Source organism: Ambystoma mexicanum, chromosome 9, assembly GCF_040938575.1.
Source record: "Ambystoma mexicanum isolate Mex_15411 chromosome 9, UKY_AmexF1_1, whole genome shotgun sequence".
NCBI classification, from domain to species: Eukaryota; Metazoa; Chordata; class Amphibia; order Caudata; family Ambystomatidae; genus Ambystoma; species Ambystoma mexicanum.
This window is the reverse complement of record NC_090931.1, coordinates 1,554,636,981-1,554,653,515: the sequence shown is the minus strand read 5'-3', so window position 1 is coordinate 1,554,653,515 and position 16,535 is coordinate 1,554,636,981. Positions and strand designations below refer to the sequence as shown.

The window sequence follows — 16,535 nt, the reverse complement described above, 5'->3', positions numbered from 1 at the left end:
TGCACTTAAGGGGCTGTATCTGCAACTCTACAGTCCCTTGTCTCTGCCCTTATGAGCCAACCTCTGGCAGCACTTACTGAGTTACCTGCACTTCACACCCCACCCCCCTGGTACTTCTCTCCTCCCTCCTCCCCACACTTGCGCGATTTGAATGACACAAGGCCTAGTAAAATGGTTGTTTTGTCCTCCTCCTGTCCTCCCCTTTCCTTGTCTTGTTACGCCTAGAAACACTTGTGTACATGCGCGTTATAAATGATTTATCATATCCTATGCTGTGTAATGGACTTTGACATACCTGCATCCACTGTTCCTGACTTTTGCAGTCTATGCCGTGTATTGAACTTTGACCTACCTTCATCCACTGTTCTTGACTTTTGCAGCCTATGCAGTGCAAAGCACTTTGACCTACCTGCATCCACGGTTTCTGACTTTCCGCAGCATGTGCTGTGTATTGCTTTTGACATGCTGGCATCCATTTGTCTATTTTGTATGCTTTGTTTGTATTGTTTTACTTAAGTGATATTTTATGTAGCCCCCTGCACCTCAGGATTGACTTTCCACTATAGCTTTACTTCATCTGATTGCCTGATGCAGCCCCTCATTCCGTGAGGCGTGGCTTTTCCAGGATGCAGTCATTCTTACCTGTTTGTCATAATTGCATGTCTGGTCTTCCTTAATGCAGTTTACCTGCTTGTTATCCTCTTCCCCTTCTGCATTCACCTTCGACCCCTTAGAACTTGACGTTTCAAATGTTTCAAGACCTTTTAAAAACGTTTTGGTTTTTGGTCATACCTTTTTTCATCTTCGGTACCAACACCCCTCCTCCCCCAACCCACGCCCCTCCGCCCCTTGTCTTGGTGCGCCTTGTAAGTCTTAGCGTGGCCTCTGGTGCGGACCCCATGGTTCCTTCCGTGTTCCTCCTTCAGTAGATTGGCATGTATCATGTGGGGTGATCTATGCCACCTATCCTGTTGCTCCGCTCTGCGATGCTTAATAGGCCGCTAGGCACAGATGTGAAGGTCGTGGGCAGTATCTCTCTATCGCTCCTCTATATCAGTGCGAACCCAGACCGCAGCACAGTGAACCCAAGCGGGTTAAACATGTTAGTAAAGCGGAGACGCCTCCTTGCTTATGCCTTGGTGCTCCAGGGGGATCCTCGTGATGGTGGCCACTGGGGGCTCCAACAATCCCTTTCTTCGTTGTTGCTGTGGGATTAAAAGCTAATCCCTGTTGTGTTATGGGCTGATCACAGGCCCCTATACCGCAGGATGTCCGTGGGCCTTCCCAGTGCTGTCCCTGGGCTTTGCCGGTGGTAGCCTCTCCAACAGTGGCCCGTGGCGGTCCAAGCAATTGCTCAAGTACGAGTGGTGTGGTTCTTTTGTCCCCACCCGCTCTCCACTATGAGAGCACACAGCCCCCCCCCCCCCCCGGTGGTGGCTGGGCGGGCCGAGCGTGTTCCCAGCTAGATTCTACGGTCCCTGATGGGCTGTCTCAGGCTGCAGTCCGCGTTGCCCCCAGGGACACCGCTATACATTGAGAAGGGAGATTGGGGGGGCCTCACCTTGATGTAGTGTTAGGCAAGTTGGGCAGCGTTCTGTTCGTCTCATAATCTGCAGGAGACGGGCATGTGCAGGCGCTCTACAGAGTTGCTGGAGCGCCTGCTTGTCAGACGAATATGTGTGGGTTGATCTTAGAGCCCTTCCAAGGTACCCGCCAAGGAGTCGGATCTGCTCAGCAAGCAGCGAGTATGGACAGTAGTGCAACTGCACAGCGCGGCATACCAGTGGAGCTGCGTCTCAGCGTTTGGGGGACCGGCAGCCCCTTCCACACAGTGTTTCACGCACCCTCCTCCACCAATCCGCCCCGGATTTTCAGAGGAGCGTGCCAGCCGCTTCGCACAGCTTTTCCTCAAGTTCTGTTAGAAGTCGGGCTACTTTCATTCAGATATTGTTCCCGGGATCCGGCTTTTACACAGAGCTTTCGCACAAAGCAGGCTCTGTGCGCAACAGTGCCACCCCCCCCCTCCCCACTCCTGTGCTTGTGTTAAGCTCTGCCCTTGCGGCACTAATGAAGCAAAAGCCAGCCAGCTGTAATAAACAAAAGCTACCACTAGGTGGCTTTTGCTTCATTATTGCCGGAGAGCAGTGCAGAGAATGCAGACAGGAAGGCTGCTGCCGGTAAGTGCTTTAGATTTTTTTATTTAGGTCTAAAATCACTGTAATTATAAATACAACGTTGTTGTATTTATGATTGCAGTAGCTTTTGCTTTGTCTCCCGGCCTCCCCCAAGCAGGGGGAGCCTGGGAGACTCAAAGAGAAAGTACCAGCATTTATTTCCATGGTTTTCTATATAGGTTTTCTGGGCTCTGCCGGCCCGGGGGAGCCCGGGAAACTTAACAAGCAAACCACAGCATTTATAAATACAACAGTGAGGTATTTATAATTGTCACGCCTTTTCTTGGAGGTAAGCCCAGGCATTTATGAATACCTCGCCAGCATCCGGCAGAGTATTCCTAATTGCTGCGACTTTCTTTTCTAGTTTACTGAGCACGGGAAACTAGAAAAGAAAGTGACAGCAATTATGACAACTCTGCCGGCAGCCGGCAAAGTATTTATAATTGCTCTGCCTTTCATTTAATGTTTTCTGTGCTTCCCTGGGCTTGGGCAGCACAGAACGGCAGTTTTCAAAGAATCTACCTTTTAGCCTAGCCCCACGTGGGCGACCATTTGTGGAACTGCAACTCTACCTCAGGGGGGTGGACCACTCTGGCCCCCCCTGCAAGTATATCTTAGGGCGGTTGTGCACTGTGTTACTGCCAAATTGCTATGCTAGGGACACACATACAAACCCAAAAACCAAATATAGACACAAGATGAAATAACAAAAGACACAAAGAAAATGCATGAATCAATTCAACAATAAAAATACTTTTATTCATGCACAGCTAGGCATGATAAATCGGTACTAGCAAAGCAAATTTGTAACCCTTTCTACATGGGTTGTAACTATAATGCAAATTCTGTGCATAGCAACCTATTACCATTCTACATGCATTGTAGCCTAATAACAACAAATGGTAATAGTAAAATACATGTGGCAAGTGTCAGCATTCCTCGCCAATCCACACCACACTTCACACTCTCTCTCATAAGACAATCCCTGTCTGATCGTCCCTTCCACCAAGCCAAAAGCTCAGTGTGAGTGCATGTCCTAATTCCCCATGTGCACTTGTCTTAACAATCAGTTAGGCCTTAAACCATACTACCCATTTCCAAGAACTGCAGGCAGCACCGGGCCTCTCTCTCCTCTCCAACTCCCTCTGCTAGCCCTGCACAGGGCCTCTTTGCTTGGCCCCTCAGTGGTCTGGTCTCTTGCCAACTCAGCTCTGGTTCTCATCCCAAACTCTTCCGATCTCCCAAGCTTGTCTGCCAAGCTGCATGCCACGATCTCATCCCAAACTGCATCCGAAACACTTCTCAAAGTACATCTGATTCGCTCATTTCAGGCTCACAGTTATAGTGTCAAATCACGTCATACATTTCTGTGGTAACATCCTCTCTAAGCTAAGATTCACTCCCCTGTTAAGCCTGCATTTCTAATTCCATGCAAGCGTCGAAATGTCTGCGCTCACCTGTAATGTCCCCAGTCACTGTGACATTACAGACCAGTTCATACTGCTTTCAAACTGCGTCTCCCCTATTTATAAACATACCATCCTCCCATTCAGCTCAGTGCAAGCGAAAATCATCCTTCTCTCTCCACCGAAAATCCCTCACTCCATTCAAATGCCTCCCACTTTTCTGTCTATCTCAGAGCAGGCCCAGGGCCTGATAAGCCAGCCCGTCTCATTCGCTTCTACTCGGCCAAAGTTATGACCTTCCTGCCAAGACTCTGTTGACGTTCTCCGATTCGCAGTTTACCATAACAATCCTTCTGCGGAACGAACCGCTTCTAAATGGCTTCAGAGCCAGTTACATGCTCTATAGTGCCTAACACATTCACTCAAACGAAAGCGCTCCATAATGTGGACTCAATGCATACTAAGTGCACACATCATGCGTGTCTAATGCATACATAATAACAATGTCTAAACATGGCCTCTTCATATAACCGGGCCTATTTCTCTCTTCAAAATGCATGCAAGTGTCTTTCAATGCAACATAGCAACCTGGAGAATGGATGACTAATATCTCTACTCAGAATGAATGATGGATACATGAATCACTAAATGAATTAATGAATTACTAATGATAACAACATAACAGGCAAGAATAATATCTGGTTTTACAGTCCGGGAGAGAACACTTCAGTTTATCCTACAAATAACAACGGGAGGAGGGCAGAGCAATCGAGGAAGGGTATTTGATAATCCGGGTGTTTGTTTAATCAATGGAAGGAGCTTGTGATGGCTTCAGGGCTCACAGGAAGTACTTGTCTGAAGATAGATGCTCAGGTTATAAGGCTCTTTCCGAGTCCCTGTGCAGCAGGCTGGACAGAGAGCACAATGTAACACGTCAGCATGAGCGACTTGTGGTGTCCCTGCCTTCTCTGCTCTCTGAAAGGAGGCACTTGGTGGGTAAGCATGTAAACAGTCAGTTATGTTTCACCAAAGGAAGATCATTTTGCTATCCCAGTGCCTCAATCTCTCGCTTTCTCTTTCTCCTCTCTTTCATGGTCTCACTGAAGATTGAAGGAGGCGTTCAGCCCCGCGTCTGTTAATGATAATCAGGACATCACGAGCCAGTTGCAGTGCGAGCAACGAGAAACCGCCCCTCATGGATTGGGGCACCTCCATGGAGTGCATGAAGGTTGAAGAGGGCCCATCTTCCATTGATTGTCTGCACCCCATTATCCAGGTAAAGGTTGAAGAGGAAGATGCTTCTTCCTGGAATTATGGGAGCTCTGAGGATTGGGTGACGGTTGTGGTAGGAGAGGAACTACCTGACCAGAATTATCAGAAGTCGGTGAAACTGGTGAAGACTGAGGAAGAGGAAGGAGCTTCCGACAGAGATACTCAGAAATTTCTGAGGAGGGTCAACTCGGAAGATGAGAAGGGGGCATTTGCCAGAGCTGCAGGTGAGGACTAAATACATTAAAATATAGTATTGCAATTTTATGAAATATCTTGTTTACTATAAAGAAAGGGAATTATAAAAAAAAAGAAAAACTTGCAATCTTGTTCCCTGAGTACTCCCTTTTTGTCCTATGTTGCTCCCAGTAGTCACCAATAGGCACTCACTATCACAAGTCAGCTACCATCACTTCCCCACTCTTCCATCAAAGAACAAGTGAATAGTATGAGGGTCACTATGGTGTGACTCATTCATTGTTCAGAGACGACGTCTTGCGCTGACACTGGCGCACTAACAGTCCTCTCCAAGCAATGTTTATTGTTTATATAAATGGGTGTAGCACCTATAGGAATTACCTGTACCCATCCTGACACCTTAACGCTAGGCTCCTTTAGTATTTCCAGTGTTATTCCCCAGGCACCTATGGGAATGCTCTGCAACCATCCTGACACCTTAATGCTAGGCGTCTTTAGTATTTCCAGTGTTGTTGCCCGGGCACCTATAGGAATGACCTGTACCCATCCTGACACCTTCATGCTAGGCTCCTTAATAATTTCCAGTATTATTCTCTGTGCACCTATAGGAATGCTCTGCACTCATCCTCACCCCTCCACGCTAGGCTCCTTTATTATTTCCAGTATTATTCTCCGTGCCCCTATAGGAATGCTCTGCACCCATCCTGACACCTTAATGCTAGGCATCTTTAGTATTTCCAGTGTTGTTCCCCGGGCACCTAAAGGAATGCTCTGCACCCATCCTGACCTCTCCACGCTAGGCTCCTTTATTATTTACAGTATTATTCCCTGGCACCTATAGGAATGGTCTGCACCCATCCTGGCACCTCCATGCTAGGCTCCTTTATTATTTACAGTATTATTCCCCAGCACCTATAGGAATGCTCTGCACCCATCCTGGCACCTCCACACTAGGCTCCTTTAGAATTTCCAGTGTTATTCCCTGTGCACCTATAGGAATGCTCTGCACCCATCCTGGCACCTCCACTCTAGGCTCCTTTAGAATTTCCTGTGTTTTTTTTTTTTTTTTTTTTTGCGACCCTCAGACAGGCATAGCCCCGGGAGGAACCCAGGGCCGCAAGGTGCGTTCGAAGTGTCGGTGATCAATGTGTCCTGCAATTCACACTAATTCTCGCAGCTAGCTGCGTTCTTCATCGACACGCGAGCCGAGTGATCCACCGCCAAGGCTCCTTTAGAATTTCCAGTTTTATTCCCCGGGCACCTATAGGAATGCTCTGCACCTATCCTGACACCTCCACGCTAGGCGTCTTTAGAATTTCCAGTATTATTCCCCGTGCACCTATAGGAATGCTCTGCACCCATACTGCCACCTCCACGCTAGGCTACTTTAGAATTTCCAGTATTATTCCCCGTGCACCTATAGGAATGCTCTGCACCCATCCTGACACCTCCATGCTAGGCTCCTTTTAGTATTTCCAGTGTTATTCCCCGGGCTCCTATAGGAATGCTCTGCACCCATCCTGACCCCTTCATGCTAGGCTCCTTTTAGTATTTCCAGTGTTATTCCCCAGGCACCTATAGGAATGCTCTGCACTCATCCTGACCCCTTCACGCTAGGCTCCTTTATTATTGCCGGTGTTATTCCCCCAGGCACCTATAGGAATGCTATGTACCAATCCAGACACCTTAACGCTAGTACCCGTTGATAGTTCCAGTGTTATTCCCCGGACACCTATAGGAATGACCTGCACCCATCCTGACACCTTAATGCTAGGACCCTTTAGCATGTCCAGTGTGATTCCCCAGGCACCTATAGTTATGTTATGTTGTGTTACTTGGCATTTATATAGCGCCTTATGTATCATTGGTATGATCTCAAACCGCTGGTAGGTTGAACGCCCTCGGGAACCGTAGTTCAAGTCAGTAGAGAGAGAGAGTGTCGTATGGTGCGTGGGCGCACCGGATATGTGTTCAGCTGGTGTGGTATAGGAATGCTCTGCACCCATCCTGACACATTAATGCTAGGATCCATTAGCATGTCCAGTGTGATTCCCAAGGCACCTATAGGAATGCTCTGCACGCATCTTGACCCCTTAATGTGAGGATCCTATATTAGGTGTAGTGTCATTCGACTAGTACCTATGGGAATGAGCTGTACCCATCCAAAGACCTTATTGATTAAACTGCATAGTCTAGTATTTCCACTGTCCGGAAAACATGTGCTTTTTGTGTATTGGGGAGAAAAACACTAGCCCGGGAAGACTTCTACCGGTATCCGTGAATATGTTGACATGCCAGTCAAGTTGGATCTAATCAATGTCTGTGAGAGAAAAGATTAAAAAAAAAAACAAGAACTGAACAGAAACTGCTAGTCCCCGGGGGATATCTCTCTCAGGTGGCCAGGGCATGGACCTCACCTTTTGGATCCAGACCCTGGAGGTGGACCAGTGTGGGAGGATCACCTGGGTGAGCGGTATTCGGGGAGTGGGGCTGAGGCAGCCGGTGGCGAGTGTTAGGGAGAATTCTCTGTAAGACTAATTTCCCAAACCTAGTGAGTCCCCCAGCAGCTTTGCTGGATTTTTGGGGTTTATTTTTTTCTCTCCTGCTAAGAGTGAGATTCTTTTGCTCCCACTCTTAGACATGATTTGAGGTGTTCTTTTAACTTTCCATGCGTTTTATGGGCTATGGGCTATGGGGTCTTTTACTCCATAGGGTCTCATGTGTTTTTTGATGTGGGTTACACAGCACCCTCCGTGCCGTAACCCAGGGGTGTCGTAGCGACCCCCCAACATAGACTCCATACCCTGGGACTGACTACTGTCTCCCAGGGCATGTAAAGTCACCATTGGCTTTGCTAGTCCCAAATTATGAACAGAAACCCGTACAAGCCATCATATTGTGGACGTACTGGTCGGGGCAATTCGATTGCCCCGGGGTCTGTTGTTCGAGGGGGCACGTCTCCATCCCCCCTGATCGAGTTTTGGCTGGTGGCCGTGGATACTACTTTTTATATTCGACCGCGAATATATCTCTATGGGATTTTCCCATTGTTTGAGGCTACCAACTTTAATTATTTAATTCTTATAGCCTCGAACATACCACCGGTTTATTTATTTAATATTAATTCACTGGTTGGTATTTTCTGCCAGAACTCGATTCTAAAATGGCGTTTGTGTTCTCTTCTGTGACTCCAACCCAAGTCAAGCCCTTTGTTCCACTTTTTGGCAGGCTTCTCCACAGAAGCCTCCAAATGTGGTGCCACTCTGTCTGGGTACCACAAGGGGTGTGGGAGGGGGTTTAGGCACCCTGGACTGAGTTACCTTGGTAAATCAAGTAGCACTCTCGTGTGATTGGCCCGCTCACCACTTAGCATGTTTGATTGACAGCTAGGCTGAGTGAATGGGGGTGTGCTACATAAAAGCAGGGCTTTGGGGACTGGAACTTCAGAAGTCGCCACAGGACCTAAGAATCCGAGGAGGGAGAAGCTGAGCCGACCTGCAACAATGACACCACTGGTGGAGCACTGCTGAACCGTCTCACCACTTTTCCCGACGACAGAGGAGGTCTCCAGTCTGGAGAGTCTTCTTCCTTTGACTGGTGGGGATAACCAGTTTTGCCTTCTTTTCACCTTCCTGTAGCATCTCTTGGCCGCCTTGCCCGTGCCAAGCACCCCGGCAACTGGAAAACCACGGTTTACCACTGCCGCGAAGAGAAGGCTAGTACCTTTTAACCGGAGGACTCCGCGGCTGGTTTCTTTCCTGGCAGTGCAACGACCTTCATCTTTCCTCCACGGCGAGACCTCTTCTTCCTCTGGACGAAACACCGACTTGCACCTGCTGCCAGGAACAACTGCCCCCGCTGGAGCTCCCTTCACACTTAATGTACCGTGTCCCGCCTGGCTTCCCTTGCGACAGATCGTTCGGGGTGACAGTAAAGCCTCGACTTTCTAACCTGGGCTAGCCTGGGACAACCTTGCTAACTTTTCCTGACTTGAATTTCATCCTTTTTGTGCGAACTATCTACAAGACTCTTTGGGCATAACCCCACTGTGTGAACCTGGACCCCTTCTGCTTGCTCTCTCCAAGAGTGGGCCTTGCAATTGACTTCCTTGCTCTCCAGTAGAAATCTGCCTATCCTGCCTTACTGAAGTTCTTGGTAAAAGTATTGAAACTTGTGTGCTTCCTTAACTCTGCCTTTTTCCCTCCCTTTCTTTACAACTTATTAGAGTGCCATTTTATGTTAAGCGCTCACCTTTGTCTGAAAATAAGTGGTGTTTCTCACTAAGACTTGTCTAATAAGTGAATAGGGTTGTGTATATATATGATAGTGACTGTGTGTTGAATTTACTTACCTCTTTCTGCTAGTGTAATTTAGAAGTGTGTCTTTAAATAAATAATTATATACTTTTACACAAAGCTCTGGTCAGTGTTTGCTTGTGCTACTGTGTCTCTGTACCTATTGTGTATACTCTACAAACTGCCTAACTCTTCTTGAGGGAAGTCTGACTGCTCAGCCACAGCTACCAAGTGAATCTGTGTGGTACAGACTGCTACCAAGTGGGTTTACTGCCAAACACCTGTAGTCTTAAATCTTTTGCAGTGGTCCCTAAGGGAACTGCACAGGTTTCTGCCTAACGGCGAGATGCGGTATTCCTCCCTTTCCCGTACCCATGATCCCTCCTATTTTTTTAGGATTACCCGGTTTCCCAATTCCCCCACCCCTTTCCACACAAACAGTGGGCAGAGGAAGAAGGTTGACTGAGAGTAATAATGCTAACTGTTACACATCGCATTGATCGTGTCCCGGCACATGACTCAAAGTGCATACATCTGATACCAGTTGGCTCTCCTCACACTGATAAAAGGCGGAACAAAGAGACACACTCCAAGCAAGGTGGAACACGAGTTACAACAGAACCTCCGAGGTGAAGGCAAACCTACTGGAGCAGAGCGATGACCGAGGGATGAGTGCCACGGGTGGAGAACCACAGGAGTGCCCTGCAGGAGGACGTTGCCTCCAGAAGGCTTGCGAAAGACACGTGGAGAAGGCCGAATCCCAAACTAGAAGGCTGAAATGTGTATCGAGGACGCCAGAGACCCTCCAGTGTGAACGGCAGAGTTGGGAAGGCGAGGCCAAGCCTGTGGTACTAACCTTGACTCATAAACTGAAAGACAGTAAAGACAAGAAAGAAACGCACACATCCGGTGAGGTGGCAAGCAACGTGAAAGACTGGTGTGTTCTAAAAAAAGATTGTAGTGGCAACATAATATCACGCAAGGCTGTATGCGTGTGAATGAGATGCGAAGAAAGGCAGACCTGCAAATGAACCTTGAAGTAACGATTGCTGTAAAGTCAGCGATACTGATTAACAGAGTGGCCCGGCGAAAGGAAGTAGCCCACTTGAAAGTCTCTTTGAAAGGTGAAAAGTTTGTAGCGATAAAGTGAATTAACTGTAGATGCAAGGTGATTAAAATTGACCCAGAGAAAAGGGGAGAGTAAAAAGGTGTATGTTGCACTTTGGTGCATAATACGAAATACCCAGACCAGGAAGCAGTGGGGCAAATAACCTAGGAGTCTGAGTTGAAAGCGGGAAAGTCTAAGTGCCACACACATTCAGAAGTATTTGACATCGGGGAAACAGTCTGAGCCCGAATGAGGAAGACTGAAGGTGTAATAAGTTGGGGGAAGGGAACCCCTAAATGCGATGAATTCAGCTTTGGGAAGGGAACCCCTGCACGTGTTCTGTTTTTGCTTTGAGCGGTCCGAGCCTGACTGATGGAGAACTGTTTTTTTTAAGACTTTAACGTGGAAGGGCAGGCCGGGGCGGGCCTCGATCCACGTCTTGAACTGCCTTTGTGTTAAGAGCCTGAGCCAGAGTGTGTCATCCTGTCTACATGGACCACCTTACTCCCTGCTGTGCAGCGTGGGGAGGAGAGCTGACTCGGCCACATTTATTCTTTCTATTTGAACACTAACTTTCCTTTGCATACATAGTCTCCTTTTAACACTTTGTGTACGAGAGATAGGGCAGGCATTAAGTTTTTGTTAGTACATGCCATTTTGATTTGACAGACTCAACCAGGACTGTTTTATTTATTGTTTGGTCGAGACTACTCCCATCTCAGCTATAGGGCAAAGTAGGAGTTTCTTCAACCCCATTGAAACCTCAATAACGGTTTTACAAATTGTACCTTTTGTGTCAGTGCCATGTACCATGCCGCCCTTGCAGTACGATACTACACACATACTCAGTCTTAAGCTCCTAATCGGGGGACACTCCTGTACATAATTGTGATGGTATCAAACGTATGTACAACAAGCTAAATCCAAAAATGAACCAAATGACATGGGTACCAGCCTCACCTCCCCATCCCTAATCCGCCCACACCCAAATTCAGCTTCACCGACCTATCGGAATCTGAAGTCCTAAAGCTAATCAAAAGCCTGAAAACCTCCAAATGGAAAGGCGACATATGCCCAGCATCCCTCATGAAAGAGTGTGTCTAACAAGGGACATCCCCCAGAGCCTATTCATTATAAAGGGGCAGTAGATGATGTTCCTTTCTCTTAATTGGAATCAACTCATTCCACAAACATTTGGATGAAAGCTGGATAGAATACCACAATCTCAGGAAGGTTTACTTAAAATTTGTTACATGGCCTGTCTTTACACCGTCAGAAAACAGTTGTGCTTCAACAACAGATTCACAAAAAAGAGGGCGAAAGAACTGAACACACTTTGCGCCTTGATGTGGGGTGTTGGGACTATTGATGTAATGTAATTTTACTGTTCCTGATCCCAGGGATCTAGCGTCCTGCGCTTCTTGGCAATCTCAGTCCTAGGGATATAGCGTCCTGCGCTACTTGGCAATGTCAGTCCCAGGTATATAGCGTCCTGGGCTTCTGTGCACTCTCATCCCAGGGATATAGCATCCTGTGCTGCTTGGCAATCGTCCTGAGCTACTGGGGCATCTCAATCCCAAGGATATAGTGTCCTGCGCTTCTGGCGAATCTCAGTCCCAGGGATAGAGCATCCTGCGTTCTTTGCAATCTCAGTCCGAGAGATAAAGGCTCCTGCACTCCTTGGCAATCAGACATGGGTAGTATAGCACATTGGAAACACACTCGTCTTGGAAGCAAGACAACGCAGGGCAACACGGGTTCGAATCCCGGGTCCCTGCTTAGAAACCTCTTCGTTATCAGGCGTGTTATAAAAGACTATTATAATAATAATCTCAGTCCCAGGAATATGGCATCCTGCACTTCTTGGCAATCTCATTCCCAGGGATGTAGCGTCCTGTGCTTCTTGGCAATCTCAGTCCCAGGGATATAGCGTCCTGTGCTTCTTGGCAATCTCAGTCCCAGGGATATAGCATCCTGTGCTTCTTGGCAATCTCAGTCCCAGGGATATCAAGTCCTGTGCTTCTTGGCAATCTCAGTCCCAGGGATATAGCGTCCTGTGCTTCTTGGCAATCTCAGTCCCAGGGATATAGCGTCCTGCGCCTATTGGCAATCTCAGTACCAGAGATATAGTGTCCAGCGCTCCTTGGCAATCTCAGTCCCAAGTACATAGCGTCCTGCACTTCTTGGCATTGTCGGTCACAGGGATAGCAAGTCCTGTGCCTCTTGGCAATGTCAGTCCCAGAAATATCACGCCCAGCGCTTCTTGGCAATCTCAGTCCAATGGATATAGCATCCTGCGCTTCTTGGCAGTCTCATTCCCAAGGATATAACATGCTTGCTTGTTGGCAATCTCATTCCCCCAGGGACATTGCGTCCTGCGCTTCTTGGCAATCTCAGTCCCAGGTATATAGCGTCTTGCGCTTATTGCCAATCTCAATCCCAGGGAAATAGTGTCCTACGCTACTGGACAATCTCAGTCCCAGGGATATAGTATCCTGCGCTTCTTGGCAATCTCATTCCCAGGGATATAGCGTCCTGCGCTTCTTGGCAATTTCAGTCCTAGGGATATAGTGTCCTGCACTTCTTGGCAATCTCAGTCCCAGGGATATAGCATCCTGTGCATCTTGGCAATCTCAGTCCCAGGGATATAGCGTCCTGTGCTTCTTGGTAATCTCAGTCCCCGGGATATCGCGTCCTGTGCTTCTTGGCAATATCAATCCCAGGGATATAACCTCCTGGGCAGTCTCAGTACCAGAGATAAGAGTCCTGCGCCTCTTGGCAATTTCAGTCCCACTGATCTAGCATCCTGCGCTTCTTGGAAATCTCAGTCCTAGGGATATAGCATCCTGCACTTCTTGGCAATCTTAGTCCCAGGGATATCGCGTCCTGTGCTTCTTGGCAATCTCCGTCCCAGGGATATAGCGTCCTGCGCTTCTTGGCAATTTCAGTCCTAGGGATATAGTGTCCTGCACTTCTTGGCAATCTCAGTCCCAGGGATATAGCATCCTGTGCTTCTTGGCAATCTCAGTCCTAGGGATATAGCGCCCTGCACTTCTTGGGAGTCTCAGTCCTGGGGATATAGTGTCCTACGCTTCCTAACAATGTCGGTCTCAGAGATCTAGCATCCTGCATCTGGTAACATAGCAAAAGAAATGCATTAAATAGTGCCGCATCTCCCTTACGCATCCCAGAATGCAGTGAAATAGTGCAGGCATCTCCCCAGCTCATCCCAGAATGCAGTGAAATAGTGCAGGCATCTCCCCAGCTCATCCCAGAATGCAGTGAAATAGTGCAGGCATCTCCCCGGTTCATCCCAGAATGCAGTGAAATAGTGCAGGCATCTCCCCTGCTCATCGCAGAACGCAGTGAAATAGTGCAGGCATCTCCCCTGCTCATCACAGAATGTAGTGAAATAGTGCAGGCATCTCCCCTGCTCATCCCAGAATGCAGTGAAATCGTGCAGGCATCTCCCCTGCTCATCCCAGAATGCAGTGAAATTGTGCAGGCATCGCCCCTGCTCATCCCAGAACGCAGTGAAATAGTGCAGGCATCTCCCCTGCTCATCCCTTAATGCAGTGAAATAGTGCAGGCATCTCCCCTGCTCATCCCAGAATGCAGTGAAATAGTGCAGGCCTCTCCCCGGACCATCCCAAAATGCAGTGAAATAGTGCAGGCATCTCCCCTGCTCATTGCAGAATGCAGTGAAATAGTGCAGGCATCTCCCCTGCTCATCCCAGAATGCAGTGAAATAGTGCAGGCATCTCCCCAGCTCATCCCAGAATGCAGTGAAATAGTGCTGGCATCTCCCCAGCTCATTCCAGAACGCAGTGAAATAGTGCAGGCATCTCCCTGACTCATCCAAGAACGCAGTGAAATAGTGCAGACAAATCCCCTGCTCATCGCAGAATGCAGTGAAATAGTGCAGGCATCTCCCCGACTCATCCCAGAATGCAGTGAAATCGTGCAGGCATCTCCCCTGCTCATCCCAGAATGCAGTGAAATAGTGCAGGCATCTCCCCGGCTCATCCCAGAATGCAGTGAAATAGTGCAGGCATCTCCCCGGCTCATCCCAGAATGCAGTGAAATAGTGCAGGCATCTCCCCTGCTCATCGCAGAACGCAGTGAAATAGTGCAGGCATCTCCCCTGCTCATCACAGAATGTAGTGAAATAGTGCAGGCATCTCCCCTGCTCATCCCAGAACGCAGTGAAATCGTGCAGGCATCTCCCCTGCTCATCCCAGAATGCAGTGAAATCGTGCAGGCATCGCCCCTGCTCATCCCAGAACGCAGTGAAATAGTGCAGGCATCTCCCCTGCTCATCCCTTAATGCAGTGAAATAGTGCAGGCATCTCCCCTGCTCATCCCAGAATGCAGTGAAATAGTGCAGGCCTCTCCCCGGACCATCCCAAAATGCAGTGAAATAGTGCAGGCATCTCCCCTGCTCATCCCAGAATGCAGTGAAATAGTGCAGGCCTCTCCCCGGACCATTCCAAAATGCAGTGAAATAGTGCAGGCATCTCCCCTGCTCATCACAGAATGCAGTGAAATAGTGCAGGCATCTCCCCTGCTCATCCCAGAATGCAGTGAAATAGTGCAGGCAAATCCCCTGCTCATCGCAGAACGCAGTGCAGCCTAGAGCAGGACCTGGACACATGCCATCGCGGTTCTGCTCATTATTATATTTAATTATTTCTGGATTTGTTCAGCAGTTGTCTTTTTTATTGATGTGGGAAGGCTCAAAAGGGCTTATCATATAGTATTTATTTTTTATTTATACCTTTTGTTAAGAGCTATTCATGCACTTTTGCAGTGTTTTGGTGAGCGTATGACAATATTTCATTAGTGAACAACTTAAACTGCACATGAAAGATTTAGGTAATTTATAAGAAATGTGCACTGCTATAAAAACTAAAATGATGGCATCACCTGTGGACCATGAGCAATGCTGCCCGCGGTGGAGGCGTCTTTTATAGTAATTGAGTCCTGTGTCGCGAGACTCCTGATCTTTGCTTTTGTTGGAGGTGGTGAGCGTCCACTCTTAATAGGTCAGCCACACTTTATGGAGGGCGTGGTGCCTCAAGGAGCTCCTAATAGCGTCATTAGTGCGAAGGTGCAAATGGGGCAAACATCACGTCGTGCACCACCCACCACGCTTCCAAAACGTGAACTTAAATATAAGGTAAGGGAGCTCACTTAAACAAATGGTTTTAGGCATTTTATCCGTCCCAACTGTTTTGAAGAAGCTTGCATACAAGCAACAAACTAACACAAGTAGGATGGGGGCAAGTGTCATATCACGTTGTAGAATAGAATTAGGTTGCAGTGTCCAGTGAGAAGATCACTGAGAAATGTAGGGTGCTAAATAAACGCAGGAGACTACGAAGATATACATATATGAAGAAACAAGTGTCCCTGATGAACTATAATGTTGCATTGAGCAGAGCCTCTGCCATTTTGTAGCAAAGGCCTTATTAGAAACTGCACAATGTGTTACTTTAGAGCTGGCGAGTCGCAGTGCTTGCATTTGTCCAACTTTATGAGAACCCCATTTATTCATTTTTTATTTATTTATTACCTTTGGATACAAGCCCAAACCCTTGGGCATCACGGCGTAAGTTACATATATCTTTGTTAACGAGTTGAGGTTATATACATCTTTGTTGATAGTTGAGAACATATCTTCGTGATCAGGACAGCAGTATAGCAGGTGCATAATCTAATAAATGCCATAAGAGTGATCTAGTTTTGCTAGGTTTTACCGTCTGGTGCAAGAAGCATATGAGAGAATATTAGCACTTGTTGAACAACCAGGTTTTGAGTTGTTGTTTTTTTAACTTGGGTAGCGATGTTTCATTGGATAGGTGGGGTGGGAGAGAGTTCCAGATACGGGGAGCTGCGATGGTGAAGCTAGAACTAACTGTTCTTGTGGCGCTGAAGCGGGGAATGTGCTGTTGGATATTAGCGTTGGATCTAAGGGATCTCAATGTGGTTTTTCGTGCAATGCAGTTGTTGAGGTAGGTAGGTAGGGGCAGTGTCCGATAGGCATTTGTGGGGGATGGTGAGTGTTTTATGGAGGATTCTGGAC

At 47.8% G+C, this 16,535-nt stretch overlaps 2 protein-coding genes and 1 non-coding gene across 3 annotated transcripts in view; 2 read left to right on the top strand and 1 right to left on the bottom strand.

Annotated features, from left to right (window-relative positions):
* LOC138489514 (zinc finger protein 658B-like) overlaps positions 1-16,535 on the top strand; it is a 573,438-nt gene that overhangs the window by 531,633 nt on the left and 25,270 nt on the right. The window lies entirely within an intron of this gene.
* LOC138489513 (zinc finger protein 771-like) overlaps positions 1-16,535 on the top strand; it is a 59,790-nt gene that overhangs the window by 17,985 nt on the left and 25,270 nt on the right. Inside the window, exon 2 of the mRNA XM_069617255.1 lies at positions 4,687-5,076. Coding sequence (XP_069473356.1) covers positions 4,719-5,076 — 358 coding nt within the window. The 5' untranslated portion in view covers positions 4,687-4,718. The remainder of the gene's footprint in view (positions 1-4,686; positions 5,077-16,535) is intronic.
* On the bottom strand, positions 6,123-6,276 carry LOC138490908 (5.8S ribosomal RNA). The gene has a single exon (XR_011275796.1). It is a non-coding gene; the product is annotated as a 5.8S ribosomal RNA (ribosomal RNA).